This window comes from Anthonomus grandis, chromosome 19 (genome assembly GCF_022605725.1).
Source record: "Anthonomus grandis grandis chromosome 19, icAntGran1.3, whole genome shotgun sequence".
Lineage (NCBI taxonomy): Eukaryota > Metazoa > Arthropoda > Insecta > Coleoptera > Curculionidae > Anthonomus > Anthonomus grandis.
In genome coordinates this window covers 7,745,708-7,763,357 of record NC_065564.1, presented here as the reverse complement: position 1 = coordinate 7,763,357, position 17,650 = coordinate 7,745,708, and the positions used below count along the sequence as shown (strand labels likewise).

The 17,650-nt window shown below is 30.4% G+C and overlaps 1 protein-coding gene across 7 annotated transcripts in view; it reads left to right on the top strand.

The window, feature by feature from the left end:
* LOC126747559 (sex peptide receptor) overlaps positions 1-17,650 on the top strand; it is a 489,101-nt gene that overhangs the window by 420,711 nt on the left and 50,740 nt on the right. For all 7 annotated transcript variants that reach the window (XM_050456287.1, XM_050456290.1, XM_050456285.1 and 4 more), the window contains one exon: positions 9,193-9,390. In XM_050456287.1, coding sequence (XP_050312244.1) covers positions 9,193-9,390 — 198 coding nt within the window. The remainder of the gene's footprint in view (positions 1-9,192; positions 9,391-17,650) is intronic.

Below are 17,650 nucleotides of genomic sequence, written 5' to 3'. Positions count from 1 at the left end.
GGCAAAAACCGCTTGTAGCTCCTTCATTATTAATTTTAGGTCAAAAAGGCATTTAAGCTTTTTTTTAGGCACATTGACAAACAACTTAATGCAGAAGGAAAAATATCAATTTTCCACATAGGCTTCGAGAAAAATGAAAAATAAAAAAATCACTTTTCTCGAATTTTCTCGAAAACGGTTGTAAATAAAATTTCGAAATATTTTGCAGATGACAGGCATTTTGATGCGTCACAACTTTTGTGGAGACAATTTCTCTCATAAAGCTGTAGTTTCACCAAAAAAAATTATTACTCTATTTCTAAATTTTTAGGCTAAAAAATGGATAGTTCCAACTTAAATCGCTTGTAGCTCCTTTATTATTAATTTTAGACTAAAAAGGCATTTAGACTTTTTTTTAGGCACACTGACAAGGAACTAAATACAGAAGTGAAAATATCAATTTTCCCAATAGGCTTCGAGAAAAACAAAAAATTAAAAAATCACTTTTCTCGAATTTTCTCGAAAACGGTTGTAGATAAAAATTCGAAATATTTTGCAGATGACAGGCCTTTTGATGCATCACAACTTTTGTGAAGACAATTTTTCTCATAAGCCTGCAGTTTTTCCAAAAAAAAAAATTATTACTCCATAATTGTCTCTATGCTTTTACTAAATTTTAAGGCTAAAAAATGGATAGTTCCAGCTTTAATCGCTTGTAGCTTCTTTAATATTAACTTTAGGCCAAAAAGGCATTTAAGCTTTTTTTTAGGCACACCGACAAGGAACTAAATGCAGAAGTAAAAATATCAATTTTCCCAATAGGCTTCGAGAAAAACGAAAAATAAAAAAATCACTTTTCCCGAATTTTCTCGAAAACGGGCATAGATAAAAATTTGAAATATTTTGCAGATGACAGGTCTTTTAATGCCTAACAACTTTTATAAAGACAATTTTTCTCGTAAGGCTATAGTTTTTCCAACAAACATATTTATCACCCCATGAATTTTCCTAATGGGTTTATTTAATTTTTAGGCTAAAAAATGGGTAATTCTGGCAAAAACCGCTTGTAGCTCCTTCATTATTGATTTTAGACCAAAAAGGCATTTTAGCTTTTTTTAGGCACTTTTACAAGGAACTAAATGCAGACGTAAAAATATTAATTTTCCCCATAGCCTTCGAGAGAAATGAAAAATAAAAAAAATCACTTTTCCCGAATTTTCTCGAGAACGGTCATAGATAAAAATTTGAAATATTTTGCGGATGACAGGTCTTTTAATGCCTAACAACTTTTATAAAGACAATTTTTCTCGTAAGGCTATAGTTTTTCCAACAAGCATATTTATCACACCATGAATTTTCTTAATGGTTTTATTTAATTTTTAGGCTAAAAAATGGGTAATTCTAGCAAAAACCGCTTGTAGCTCCTTCATTATTAATTTTAGGCTAGAAAAGTATAAAAGCTTTTTTTTAGGTACATTTGCAAGGAAGTAAATGCAGAAGTAAAAATACAAATTTTCCCCATAAGCTTCGAGAAAAATGAAAAATAGAAAAATCACTTTTCCCGAATTTTCTCGAGAACGGTCATAGATAAAAATTTAAAATATTTTGCGGATGACAGGTCTTTTAATGCCTAACAACTTTTGTTAAGACAATTTTTCTGGTAAGGCTATAGTTTTTTCAACAAACATATTTATCACAGCATGAATTTTCCTAATGGTTTTATTTAATTTTTAGGCTAAAAAATGGGTAATTCTGACAAAAACCGCTTGTAGCTCCTTCAATATTTATTTTAGGCCAAAAAGGCATTTAAGCTTTTTTTTAGGCACACTGACAAAGAACTTAATGCAGAAGTAAAAATATTAATTTTCCTCAAAGGCTTCGAGAAAAACGAAAAATAAAAAAATCACTTTTCTCGAATTTTCTCGAAAACGGTTGTAAATAAAATTTCGAAATATTTTGCAGATGACAGGCATTTTGATGCATCACAACTTTTGTAGAGACAATTTCTCTCATAAAGCTGTAGTTTCACCAAAAAAAATTATTACTCTATTTCTAAATTTTTAGGCTAAAAAATGGATAGTTCCAGTTTAAATCGCTTGTAGCTCCTTTATTATTAATTTTAGACTAAAAAGGCATTTAGGCTTTTTTTTAGGCACACTGACAAGGAACTAAATACAGAAGTAAAAATATCAATTTTCCACATAGGCTTCGAGAAAAACGAAAAATAAAAAAATCACTTTTCCCGAATTTTCTCGAAAACGGGCATAGATAAAAATTTGAAATATTTTGCAGATGACAGGTCTTTTAATGCCTAACAACTTTTATAAAGACAATTTTTCTCGTAAGGCTATAGTTTTTCCAACAAACATATTTATCACCCCATGAATTTTCCTAATGGGTTTATTTAATTTTTAGGCTAAAAAATGGGTAATTCTGGCAAAAACCGCTTGTAGCTCCTTCATTATTGATTTTAGACCAAAAAGGCATTTTAGCTTTTTTTAGGCACTTTTACAAGGAACTAAATGCAGACGTAAAAATATTAATTTTCCCCATAGCCTTCGAGAGAAATGAAAAATAAAAAAAATCACTTTTCCCGAATTTTCTCGAGAACGGTCATAGATAAAAATTTGAAATATTTTGCGGATGACAGGTCTTTTAATGCCTAACAACTTTTATAAAGACAATTTTTCTCGTAAGGCTATAGTTTTTCCAACAAGCATATTTATCACACCATGAATTTTCTTAATGGTTTTATTTAATTTTTAGGCTAAAAAATGGGTAATTCTAGCAAAAACCGCTTGTAGCTCCTTCATTATTAATTTTAGGCTAGAAAAGTATAAAAGCTTTTTTTTAGGTACATTTGCAAGGAAGTAAATGCAAAAGTAAAAATACAAATTTTCCCCATAAGCTTCGAGAAAAATGAAAAATAAAAAAATCACTTTTCCCGAATTTTCTCGAGAACGGTCATAGATAAAAATTTAAAATATTTTGCGGATGACAGGTCTTTTAATGCCTAACAACTTTTGTTAAGACAATTTTTCTGGTAAGGCTATAGTTTTTTCAACAAACATATTTATCACAGCATGAATTTTCCTAATGGTTTTATTTAATTTTTAGGCTAAAAAATGGGTAATTCTGACAAAAACCGCTTGTAGCTCCTTCAATATTTATTTTAGGCCAAAAAGGCATTTAAGCTTTTTTTTAGGCACACTGACAAAGAACTTAATGCAGAAGTAAAAATATTAATTTTCCTCAAAGGCTTCGAGAAAAACGAAAAATAAAAAAATCACTTTTCTCGAATTTTCTCGAAAACGGTTGTAAATAAAATTTCGAAATATTTTGCAGATGACAGGCATTTTGATGCATCACAACTTTTGTAGAGACAATTTCTCTCATAAAGCTGTAGTTTCACCAAAAAAAATTATTACTCTATTTCTAAATTTTTAGGCTAAAAAATGGATAGTTCCAGTTTAAATCGCTTGTAGCTCCTTTATTATTAATTTTAGACTAAAAAGGCATTTAGGCTTTTTTTTAGGCACACTGACAAGGAACTAAATACAGAAGTAAAAATATCAATTTTCCACATAGGCTTCGAGAAAAATGAAAAATAAAAAAATCACTTTTCTCGAATTTTCTCGAGAACGGTTGTAGATAAAAATTTGAAATATTTTGCGGATGACAGGACTTTTATTACCTAACAACTTTTATTAAGACAATTTTTCTCGTAAGGCTACAGTTTTTCTAGCAAACATATTTATCACACCATGAATTTTCCTAATGGGTTTATTTAATTTTCAGGCTAAAAAATGGGTAATTCTGACAAAAACCGCTTGTAGCTCCTTCAATATTTATTTTAGGCCAAAAAGGCATTTAAGCTTTTTTTTAGGCACACTGACAAGGAACTAAATGCAGAAGTGAAAATATCAATTTTCCCAATAGGCTTCGAGAAAAATGAAAAATAAAAAAATCACTTTTCTCGAATTTTCTCGAAAACGGTTGTAAATAAAATTTCGAAATATTTTGCAGATGACAGGCATTTTGATGCATCACAACTTTTGTAGAGACAATTTCTCTCATAAAGCTGTAGTTTCACCAAAAAAAATTATTACTCTATTTCTAAATTTTTAGGCTAAAAAATGGATAGTTCCAGCTTAAATCGCTTGTAGCTCCTTTAATATTAATTTTAGGCCAAAAAGGCATTTAAGCTTTTTTTTAGGCACAGTGACAAGGAACTAAATACAGAAGTAAAAATATCAATTTTCCCAATAGGCTTCGAGAAAAATAAAAAATAAAAAAATCACTTTTCTCGAATTTTCTCGAAAACGGTTGTAGATAAAAATTTGAAATATTTTGCGGATGACAGATCTTTTGATGCATTACAACTTATGTAAAAACAATTTTTCTCATAAAGCTGCAGTTTTTCCAAAAAAAATTATTACTTTATTTCTAAATTTTTAGGCTAAAAAATGGATAGTTCCAGCCTAAATCGCTTGTAGCTCCTTTAATATTAATTTTAGGCCAAAAAGGCATTTAAGCTTTTTTTTAGGCACAGTGACAAGGAACTAAATGCAGAAGTGAAAATATCAATTTTCCCAATAGGCTTCGAGAAAAATAAAAATTAAAAAAACACTTTTCTCCAATTTTCTCGAAAACGGTTGTAGATAAAAATTCGAAATATTTTGCAGACGACAGGCCTTTTGATGCATCACAACTTTTGTAAATATAAATTTTCTCATAAAGCTGCAGTTTTTCCAAAAAAAAAATTATTACTCCATAATTGTCTCTAATGCTTTTACTAAATTTTTAGGCTAAAAAATGTGTAACTCTAGCTTAAATCGCTTGTAGCTTCTTTATTATTAATTTTAGGCCAGAAAAGTATTTAAGCTTTTTTTTAGACACACTGACAAGGAACTAAATGCAAAATTAAAAATATTGATTTTCTCCATAGGCTTTGAGAAAATTGAGAAAACATAAAAATCACTTTTTCCTCATTTTTAGGAGAACGATCATAGATATAAACTTAAAACATCTTGCAAATAAAAGGTCTCTTAAAACCTCAAAAGTTTCATCTAAAACGTTTTTCCTGGAAAGCTTTATTATTTCCAAAAATCAACAATTTCTTTTAAATTTTTACTACAAAAAATCTCCTGAGAGAATAAATTTACTTTTATTTACTATAAAGATTTCACGAGCTTCAACCCATAAAACAGTTATATATGCGATATAAAATGTACATTTAACTATTTACTAATGGAGTCTATTCAGTTAAAAGCCCAATTGAAAATAAACAGAAGCAAAGGAAAACTTCAATTGTTTACGTGATAAGAAGAAAACATTCTGTGGGAAATTTGTTGATTTTCAGGTGAAATAATGTTGGAAAGTTCCCATTGGTATTAAATATATGAATATTTATGTCATATACAATTATTATGGATATTCTTTATTTAATTGTAAGAATGTTAAGCTCTAAAATGGACACTCGAGAATTTCTAAGGAATTAAATAAAAAATGTTTTTTTTTGGGAAAACAGTGGTTCCTCGAGAAAAATTGCTCAAACAAAAGTTGTTTGGAATAAAGAGGCCTGTCATTTGCACACTATTTTAAATTTTTATCTGCCACTGTTCTCGAGAAAATTTGGGAAAAGTGATTTTCTTATTTTCTATTTTTCTCGAAACCTATGGGAAAAAATTATATTTTTATTATTGCATTTAGTTCTTTGCAAGAGCTCCTAAAAAAAGGTAAAACATCCTTTTACTCTAAAACGAATAATAAAGGAGCTATAGGCCATTTTTCAACAATAACTGGTCACAAGGGTACTTCTCAGAAAAAATCTCAAAAAGGTTTTTATTTTTTTTTTTGGAAAAACTGTGGCCCTCTATAAAAAACGCCTTAAACAAAAAAATTAAAGTAATAAAGGGTCTATCATCTGCAAACTATTTCACATTTCTATGTGCAACCATTCTCCAGGAAATCCAGGAAAAGTGACTCCCTTCCGATTTTCCTCGAGGGCTTCGAGGACAATAAACACAAGTTTTTTACTCCCAATCATCCTCAGGAATCCCTCTATGCACATCTTAAAGAACATTGGGAATACCTTAAGCAGTTTTTGAGTTATTTAGTGAAATAGACCAAAAATCCAGGTCAAATTCATCAATTATTCCAGAACACCGCCACTCCGGCACATCCACCCTTTCGTTGCCAATCATTCACTTGAAGTTATTAAGAATTGCATCATGCATTGTTCTCGAAAGGAGCCTCTTTAGTGCGGAAAACTCGCAAGTTTTTCCCGGGAAAACCCCCTCTTTTCCGAATCAATCAGTTTAAAACGTGCATTCAAAGCAGTGGAGGAGGAGAAAAACGCGACGTCGCTCCGGTTATTCAAGGGGCCGCTTTAAGAAAATTGAACTTTCACAAATCGAAGTTTCCGATGAAAAACTCAAAGGGAATTTGTGCGCGAAAGTTTCCGTTGCCTTGGATCTGCATATGGGTCGATATTAAACCAACTGAAGCGTGACAAGGACTCGTTTAGATATCTCAATCACTCTCGGATACAGTTGTTTATCACACTGTCTCACTTTCAGCAGAGTTTAATTCTTCATTTGTTGGCTCACTCCCTCTCATAGGAAGCTGGTCAGCGATCCTGAGAGGTTTTATAATGGAGTGCTTAAAGTGGACTAATAACATGCGCAGAGGCCTTATTCTTTTATATATAAATAGCTGCTAGGAAGCTGGTCAGAGATTCTAAGAAGTTTAAGGATGGAGTGCTTAAAATGGACTAAGAATTGACTCCTCGTCTTCTCCCTTTTTAATTTATATCCCCGCTGGACCTGCGCAGAGGCCTTGATTCTTTTATATACAAATAGTTGTATAAAACAACAATTTTCTCTTATTAATTTCCTAATTTTCACAGTCAAATTGGCTCAATATGAGTGAACGTTTTAATAATGACATGAAAAAGTGGGAAAATCTTCGATTTGAATTTCACGGAACGTCGCCTCTGGTGAAGTGCCATTTAAAATGTGTGAAATGGGGGTTTTTCAGGTCGGAACCGGTTTGTTTTACGGGCTCATACATGGGGAAACTCGCCTGTATTAAGCTGTTTATTTAAGCCGAAAAACGCTCGATAGATGTTGGAAGGACTCCAGTGGTTTTTCGTGATTTTTGACCAGTGTATGGAAAATAAAACGAAAATGTTAGTTTCTAAATATAGGCCTTGTTATTGTGAACAACTTTTATTTAAACCATTTTTCCCTAGCACCTATAGAATTTATATAAAAAAATTTGATAGTCCTCGAGGAAATTGAGAAGGTAAGGGAGTTACTTTTCCTGGATTTCCGGGAGAACGGTTCCAGATACAAGTTTGAAATAGTTTGCCAATGATAGCCCTTTTATTACTTATCAAGTTTTGTTTAAGGCGTTTTTTGTTCAGTGATTCAGTTTTTCCAGAAAAAAATTAAAAACCTTTTGAGATTTTTCCTGAGTGGGGCTGGTTAAGTTATTGTTTGCAAAATTGGCCTATAGCTCCGTTATTATTCATTTTTGGAAAAAATATGTAAATTAGGTTTCTTTTTGTCTTAAAAAAAGGCATCGACTGCAACAATAAAAAAATTGAAATTTCCCATATTTTTTGAGATAATCGAATTTTTTGTTTCTAGGTTTTTTAGGATTTACTCACACTGTATATAAAATAAAATTAAAATTTCTTTTTCGGAAGATAGCTCTTATTATTGTGAACAACTTTTGTTTAAACCATTTTTCCCTAGCACTTATAGAATTTGTATAAAAAAATAAAATAAATAAATTTAAAAAAAAATGCTTCTACTGTATGTTAGGGGACCAAAAGATGCTCGTAACTTATTTATTATTAATTTTTGGAAAAAATTTGTAAAATACTTTTCTTTTTACCTTTAAAAAGAGCATTAATTGCAACAATAAACACATCAAAATGGCCAGTACTTTTTGAGAAAATTGCATTTTTTAATTGTTTTTCACGATTTTCTCCCACTGTATGAAAAATAAATTAAAAATTCCTTTTTCCAGAGATAGCTCTAATTTTTTCAGTTAAATTTTATTTAAAAGATTTTTTGCTTACACTTACAGATTACCTTATAATAAAATAAACAGTGATTTACGAAAAAAAACTAGGGGTCCTAAGGATATTACACTTTTTTATTTTTCCTGGCTTTCCTTTGAGAAATAGAAAATTTTGAAATAAGAGTTTTTTAATTAGTTTTTTAAGAGCAATATATAACAAAATTTTTTTTTGATTTGGCCAACTTTTCAAAATTTTCCAATTTTCGGGCAGGTTTGGACCAAAAACCAAAAAATTACAATAATTGCTTTCCTGTTCATTTTTCGAAAAAATTTATGAAATACTTTTCGATTTGGCTCTAAAAAAGGTATTGAATACAAAAATTAAACATTTAAAATTTTCCATATCTTTCGAGAAAATTGCCTCTTTCTACTTGGAGGTTTTTTACGATTTTCTCCCACTGTATGGAAAATTTTATCAAAATCTTGTTTTCCAGTGATAGTTCTTATTACTGTGAATAACTTTTATTAAGGTCATTTTTCCGTTACATTTATAGATTTTTAATAAAAAAATTAAAAGTGTTTTTTAAGAGAAAATCATGGGCGTACCCCTTCAAATTTTTCTAATGCAGGTGTTCTTATGGAAATTAATCTTTTTTTATTTTTCCTGGCTTTCCTTTGGAAAATGGAAGATTTTCAATTAAGAATTTTTTAATGAGCTTTTCAAGAGGAATATAAAGCAAAAAAAAAATTTTGATTTGGCAATATTTCAAAAACCGCCTAATCTTCCAGCCAGCTTTGGCCAAAAACCAAAAAATGCCAATAACAGCTTTCCCGCTCATTTTTCGAAAAAATATGTAAAACGCTTTTATTTTTGCCCTTTAACAAGGCATCAATTGCAAAAAGAAACAATGTCAAATTCACCATACATTTTGAGAAAATCACTTTTTTTGCCCCAAAGGTTTTTCGCGCTTTCCTCCCCCCAAAAAACCTTAAAAAACCTTAACGTAGTCCTTCTTATTCTGACCAAATTTCACATAAGCCATCTCCCTCTAGCACCCGCAGAACCTCCATAAAACGAGATTTTTCTCTTTTTCCAGAGTCTACTTAGCCCACGTTATCTCCCCTCCCTCTAGCACCCCCAAAACCTCAATAAAACAATTTTTTTTTGTCTTTTTCTAGAGTCTACCGAACATGTTCCACACGGCCAGCATATGGCTCACCCTGGTGTTGGCCGTCCAAAGGTACATCTACGTGTGCCACGCCCCTTTGGCCCGTAGACTCTGCACGTTGCCAAACGTCTACAAGTGCGTCGGTTACACCCTGGTTGCCAGCTCTTTGCATCAGTTGCCGAGGATGTTCGATACGGATTATAGTTTGGTAAGTCGTTTATTTATAATAATAATAATAATAATTTCGTTTCATTTTCTCACTCTATATGAGAGAGATAAGACTTCGTTTTAAAAAGAACATCTTCCTTATTAACCGTTTACTCCAAAGATGGACTTTCTCATTAAAGTCGTTTATTTATTTAAATTTATTTATGCGGGAAAAATGGCAACCCTGTTCGATAAATGAATGTATTAAAGAATCTCGTTGATGCAGTGTTGCCGCTTCCACGTTTTTATATATAATTTTTTCCACTATTATCGCTCAATTTCTTGCACAGAGTGGAAGAAAATTATGACAGATCTCCGTGCAAAAGGATGTAATTTTCTCGAAATGTAAATGAAAATTTATATTTTTTATTTTTGTAATTAATGCGTTTTTTAAGGGCAATTTGAAAAGTGTTCTACAATTTTTTTTTGAAAACGAACTGGGAAGAAGTTATTGGCAATTTTTTATTTTTGGACAAAACTGTCCGGAAAATTTGGAAATTTTCAAAAGTTGTCCAAATCAAAAAAATTTTTTTGCTATACATTGTCCATGAAAAGCTGATTAAAAAACTCTTAATTCAAATTTTTCTATTTTTTAAAGGAAAGCCAGGAAAAATTAAAAAAGTGTACTTTCTATAAGAGCACAAAATTGTAAGGCTTAGACCCATGATTTCCTTCTAAAAATCACTTTTATTTTTTTTATTAAAAATCTATAGATGTAAAAGAAAAATGATCCTAATAAAAGTTATTCACAATAATAACGAGCACCTCTGCAAAAAGAAATTTTGTTAATATTTTCCATACAGTGGGAGAAAATCGTGAAAAACCTCCGAACAAAAAAAGGCAATTTTCTCAAAATATATGAAAAATTTTAAGGGTTTAACTATTGAATTTAATGCGTTTTTGAAATCCAAATCCAAAAGTATATTACACATTTTTTCCAAAAATTAACAGGAAAGCAGTTATTAGCATTTTTTGGGTTTTTGGCCAAAACTAGCTGGCAAAATTGAAAATTTTGAAAAGTTGACCAAATCAAAAAATTTTTTTTGCTATATATTGCTCACAAAAATCCTAAAAGAAAACTTTAATTTCAAAATTTTTTATTTTTTAAAGGAAAGCCAGGAAAAATTAAAAAATTGTACTTACAATAAGAACACAAAATTGTAAGAGGTAGACCCATGATTTCCTTCTAAAATTCACTTTTATTTTTTTTTATTAAAAATCTAATAATGTGAAAGGAAAATGATCTTAATAAAAGTTATTCATAGTAATAACGGCTATCTCTGGAAAAAGAAATTTTGATAATATTTTCTATACAGTGGGAGAAAATCGTGAAAAACCTCCGAACAAAGAAAGGCAATTTTCTCAAAATATATGAAAAATTTTAAACGTTTAATTATTGAATTTAATACGCTTTTTAAATCCAAATCTAAAAGTATATTACACATTTTTTCCAAAAATTAATAGGAAAGCAGTTATTAGCATTTTTTGGTTTTTGGCCAAAACTAGCTGGCAAAATTGAAAATTTAAAAAAGTTGACCAAATCAAAAATTTTTTTTTGCTATGGATTGCTCACAAAAATCCTAATAAAAAACTCTTATTTCGAAATTTTCTATTTTTTATAGGGAAGTCAAGAAAAATAAAAATCTCGTAATTTTCATAAAATCTAAATTAGAGAAGTTTAGGTAGACATTTGATTTTTTTTTAGGAAATGTATAAATGTTAGGGAAAATTGACCTTAATAAAAGTTATTTACAGTAAAAAGATATATCTCTGGAGCAAGAAATTTTGTTAATAATTTCCATACAGTGGGAGAAAATCATGAAAGATCTCCGTGCAAAAAGATGTAATTTTCTCAAAATGTATATGAAAATTTATATTTTTTATTTTTGTAATTAATGTCTTTTTTAAGGACAATTTAAAAAGTGTCCTACAATTTTTTTCTGAAAACGAACTGGGAAAAAGTTATTGGCAATTTTTTTATTTTTGGACAAAACTGGGTGGAAAATTTGGAGATTTTCAAAAGTTGTCCAAATCAAAAAAAATTTTTTTGCTATATATTGCCCATGGAAAGCTTATTAAAAAACTCTTCATTCAACTTTATGTATTTTTTAAAGGAAAGCCAGGAAAGATTAAAAAAGTGTACTTACAATAAGAGCACAAAATTGTAAGGCATATACCCATGATTTCCTTCTAAAAATCACTTTTATTTTTTTTATTAAAAATCTATAGATGTAAAAGAAAAATGATCCTAATAAAAGTTATTCACAATAATAACGAGCATCTCTGCAAAAAGAAATTTTATTAATATTTTCCATACAGTGGGAGAAAATCGTGAAAAACCTCCGAACAAAAAAAGGCAATTTTCTCAAAATATATGAAAAATTTTAAGGGTTTAACTATTGAATTTAATGCGTTTTTGAAATCCAAATCCAAAAGTATATTACACATTTTTTCCAAAAATTAACAGGAAAGCAGTTATTAGCATTTTTTGGGTTTTTGGCCAAAACTAGCTGGCAAAATTGAAAATTTTGAAAAGTTGACCAAATCAAAAAATTTTTTTTGCTTTATATTGCTCACAAAAATCCTAAAAGAAAACTCTAATTTCAAAATTTTCTATTTTTTATAGGAAAGTCAGGAAAAATAAAAAACGCGTAATTTTCATAAAATCTACATTAGAGAAATTTAGGTAGACATTTAATTTTTTTTTAGGAAATATATAAATGTTAGGGAAAATTGACCTTAATAAAAGTTATTCACAATAAAAAGAGCTATAAGAAGAATAAGAAATTTTGTTAATATTTCTCATACAGTGGGAGAAAATCGTGAAAAACCTCCGAACAAAAAAAGGCAATTTTTTCAAAATATATGGAAAATTTTAAATGTTTAAATTTTGAATTCAGTGCCTTTTTTAAAAGCAAATCGAAAATTATTTTTCACATTTTTTCCAAAATTGAACAGGAAAGCAGTTATAGCCATTTTTTGGTTTTGGACCAAAACAGGCTAGAAAATTTGAAAACATTTTGAAAAGTTGGCCAAATCAAAAATTTTTTTTTGCTGTATATTGCCCATGAAAAGCTTATTAAAAAACTCTTAATTTAAATATTTGTATTTGTTAAAGGAAAACAAGGAAAAATTAAAAAAGTGTACTTTCCGTAAGAGCACAAAATTGTAAGGCTTAGACCCATGATTTCCTACTTAAAATCACTTTTATTTTTTTTATTAAAAATCTTTAAATGTGAAAGGAAAATCATTCTAATAAAAGTTATTCACAGTAATAACGGCCATCTCTGGAAAAAGAAATTTTGATAATATTTTCCACACAGTGGGAGAAAATCATGAAAAACCTTCAAACATAAAAAGACAATTTTCTCAAAATATATGAAAAATTTTAAACGTTTAATTATTGAGTTCAATGCGTTTTTTAAATCCAAATCTAAAAGTATATTACACATTTTTTCGAAAATTGTACAGGAAAGCAGTTATTGCAATTTTTTGGTTTAGGACTAAAACGCTAGAAAATTTGAAAATTTTAAAAAGTTGGCCAAATCAAAAAATTTTTTTTGCTATATATTGCTCACAATGATTCTAACAGAAAACTCTTATTTCGAAATTTTCTATTTTTTATAGGAAAGTCAGGAAAAATAAAAAACGCGTAATTTTCGCATAAAATTTTGGTAGACTTTTATTTTTTTTTTAACGAAATATGTGAATGTTAGGGAAAATTGACCTTAATAAAAGTTATTCACAATAAAAAGAGCTATAAGAAGAATAAGAAATTTTGTTAATATTTCTCATACAGTGGGAGAAAATCGTGAAAAACCTCTGAACAAAAAAAGGCAATTTTCTCAAAATATATGAAAAATTTTAAACGTTTAATTATTGAATTTAGTGCATTTTTTAAATCTAAATCCAAAAGTATATTACACATTTTATCCAAAAATTAACAGGAAAGCGGTTATTCCCATTTTTTGGTTTTGGACCAAACAGGCTAGAAAATATGAAAATTCTGAAAAGTTGGCCAAATCAAAAATTTTTTTTTACTATAGATTGCTCTTAAAAAGCCTAATAAAAAACTCCAATGTAAAAATTTTCTATTTTCCATAGGAAACCCAGGAAAAATAAAAATATGTAAGTAAATATTTGAGGTGTAGTAATCGAGTTTAAAAAAACTAGATAATGTATAAGTCCCGTGCCAAATTTTTTTCAATGCCGAAATTTCCTATAGAATCTTTCCAAACAGAATCGTTTATGATACACGTATATTCTACGGTTTAATAAATATAATTTGACCATATATACGGTTGATAAATACACCAAAACCAAAAACTTGCTAAAAAATCGTTGAATAAACATATTAATTATTATTATTATTATTATAAACCTTTAAACATCTAGAATAGTAATATTAATATTCTTCTAATATTTATTAAGAAAATACCCTATTAAGGTAATTTACAATGTGCACAATCCAGGTAACTAATTTAAATGTAAATCATTCAATTCCAATGTAATTAATTCGTAATCCGAGCAAATTAATTATGACCGAGGAATATTGCGATTAAAAATATTCCCACCCGAAGAAAATTGCCCTTAAGGAAAATTGCCGCGGTAATTGCTGAAGCTTAGCTCGTTAAGTATTCGTTAAAATTAAACGGAGGAAACGTCCCAAGATTTTAAGAATTTACCCGATTTATGACTGATTATTTGTAGTTTAAGCCTAATTTTCCACGAAAACATCAGGAAAATCGGGGGGAAAACCTTAAGTGGACATGATTTGTGGTCACTTTGCTATTTATTTTTAATTAAAAAAAAAACGAGTTTTTTCGAATTATTTAAATCAAGTGATGAGTGAAGGTTTCAATTTCATTTCATTTTTGGGAGGTGCGCACGCACCTGCGCTTTAGACACAATATCGATCTGGATGCGCGTCGGGTTGCATAAAGCTGGAACGAAACATTTAAGTTACGAAATCCAATAAACGGGCCACACTAATTAGGGAAAAACGTGGGAAAAGTAAAAGCGGAAAATCGGGATCGGGACGTGGATTAAACCGTTGAGAGGCGAACGCGGTAAATATCTACAATTAAATTTTTTTTCGCCTTTTAAACCGTTTAATCGTTCCAAGTAAAATTCAATTTCTTATGAATTTTTTCATTTATTAATTGTATATTTATATTATTATCAATAGAAAATCCCTTAGAAGGACTAATTTTGGTCCTACGAGCCGGATTTGTTTTAGGAGCATAATATGCAACCCCACATGCCTCAAAACCAATATGGGTCGTATGCGCAGGTGTAGGCGCATTTTCCTACGTGGTCTCTCACTTTAAATGCAAAAATCTCAGAAGCTTCTATTGGTATTCTTATGAAATAAAAAGAATAATATTCAGAAAAGCATGTGCTATAAATGTTTAAAAGGGTTCAAAACTGTTCGAGTCATAATTTTGGAAATATCCGCTTCTTTGTGCGATGGTATCCAAACAGCAGGTTGCATCTTACTCCAGACATTTATTTGAAATGCTTTATTTCAGGTGTCACAGTAATTTTTTATTTTATTCTAAGGATGTGGCATAATGTTTTATTTGAAATATCTAGTCGTTCCTGGAGTTAAAATTAATTTTTCATCAAATTCCAGGGGTTTAAGTGAGGTGGTGTCCGAGGAGGAAGTTTGGTCTTCAAGGTGACCACTCACTTTGAAGTCAAAAATCTCAAAAAAATGGAAAATATTTTTATAAAACAAAAAGGAGGGTACTCAGAAAATTGTTCTATGAATGTTCTTTAAGGTTAAACTTAGTCAGAGTTATAATTTTTAAAATATCGGCCTCTTTGTGCGGTGGTGTCTGAGGAACAAGTTTGGTCTTCAAGGTGACCACTCACTTTGATGTAAAAAATCTCAAAAGCTATGGAAAATATTTTCATAAAACAAAAAGGAGCGTACTCAGAAAATTGTTCTATGAATGTTCTTTAAGGTTAAACTTAGTCAGAGCTATAATTTTTAAAATATCGGCCTCTTTGTGTGGTGGTGTCCGAGGAGCAAGCTTGGTCTTCAAGGTGACTATTCACTTTGAAGTCAAAAATCTCAAAAGCTATGAAGAATATTTTCATAAAACAAAAAGAAGAGTACTCAGAAAATTGTTCTATGAATGTTCTTTAAAGCTCAAATTAGTCAGAGTTACAATTTTGAAAATATCGGTCTCTTTGTGCAGTGGTGTTCGAGGAGCAAGCTTGGTCTTCAAGGTGACCACTCACTTTGAAGTAAAAAATCTCAAAAACTACTGGGAATATTTTCCTAAAACAATAAGCAGAATATTAAATAATGCATGTTTTACAAATATTCTTATAGGTTTAAACCAGTCAAAGTTACAACTTTTGAAATACCGGTACTTTTAAGTGGTGATGTCCAAGGGGCACGTTTGGTCTTGAAGGTGACCACTTACTTTGAAGTCAAAAATCTCAGGAACTACCAGGAATATTCTCATGAAACAAAAAGCAAAATACTTAAAAAAGTATGTTTTACGAATAGTCTTTAAGGTTCAAATCAGTTTAATTTACAATTTTTTATACGGGGTGTCCCAAAAGTATGGACACACCCAAAAAACTAGGGAAATATGGGCGCTAGAAAAAATCTTTAAATACAAAAGTTTTGGGGAATAAATCGGTGCATCTGATGGTGACCTTAAACTTGACCTTGAGCTTGACCTTCAAGGTTATTTGAAGGTCAAAGCGATTTTTTTAAATGGGAACGCCTATTTTTGACACCGGATTCTGAAAGAGCGGAAAATTTTACGTCCGGGTATGTATTGAGCTATGAGGTTGAAGTAATCCCAAGAGGTCAAATAATAAGGATTTCCATTTTAAGAAATTAGGTTGACCTTCAAATGACCTTGAAAATGAGGTTCAACGTCAAATCCAAGGTCACCGTTGGGTTCCTCGTTAAGACTTACTTAAGGTATGACCTTTATTTGTTTTCTTTTACCACTGAACTTGCGAAATTTTTAAGAAGTCATTATTTGACCTCTCGGGATTACTTCAACCTCATACCTCAATACATACCCGGACGTAAAATTTTCCGCTCTTTCAGAATCCGGTGTCAAAAATAGGGGTTCCCATTTAAAAAAATCGCTTTGCCCTTCGAATAACCTTGCAGGTCATGCTCAAGGTCAAGTTTAAGGTCACCATCAGATGCACCGATTGATTCCCCAAAACTTTTGTATTTAAAGATTTTTTCTAGCGCCCATATTTCCCAAGATTTTTGGGTATGTCCATACTTTTGGGATACCCCGTATATCGGCCCCTTTAAGTGATGGTATCCGAAGACCAGGTTTGGTCTTCAAGGTGACCACTCACTTTGAAGTCAAAAATCTCAAGAACCTCCGGGGATATTCTTATGAAACCAAAAGTATAGTATTCAGAAAAGTATGTGCTATCAATGTCCTTAAGGGTTCAAAACTGCCTGAGTAATAATTTTTGAAATATCGGCCTTTTTAAAGAACAGGTTTGATCCTCACTCACTCCAGGCATTTTTTAATTTTGAAACAATTTATTTACAACCTTTCAAATTCAAACAGTAGTCCATTTTTCTCAAAGAGATCTCTTGATAATAAAAATTCAGAGATTAAAGGGACACAAAGTCAGTCGTCAAATTTATAAAAAAAAAAAAAGAAAAATGACCATTGACTTTGTGTCCCTCCAATCTCTGAATTTTTAATTATTACCTGTTTTTGAGCACACTCTACTCTAGTAAACATATTGGCAACAGTGTGCAACGCGCATGCGCCGTTGTTTTTTCATCATTTTTCTCAAAGAGACCTCTTAATAATAAAAATTCAGAGATTAAAGGGACACAAAGTCAATGGTCTCAAATTTATAACCTAAAAAAATTTTTTCTTTATAACCTGTTTTTTTAGCTTACTCTACTTAGTAAACATCATGGCAACGGTGTGCAGCCGATTGAAGCGCATGCGCCACTGTTGCCAACATTCCACAATATCAAACCTTCTCACCAAACATTCCCCGTTTGCTCTTATCTTCTTTAGTCCCCACCCTCTTGATCGTAGTAAAAAAAAGAACGTAACAATGCTTTGAATAATAAGGCCTGGAGCCAGCATTCCGTGCCGCGCAGTCGCCAAAAATAAATTAAGTGACTTTTTTTTGTTAGTTAAGCTCGCGCTACGAATTTATAAACTTGACGCCCTAATTATTATTATTATTATCTAAAGTGTCGATAAAGAAATTAAATTTCTGATAAACGTCTGCTCGCG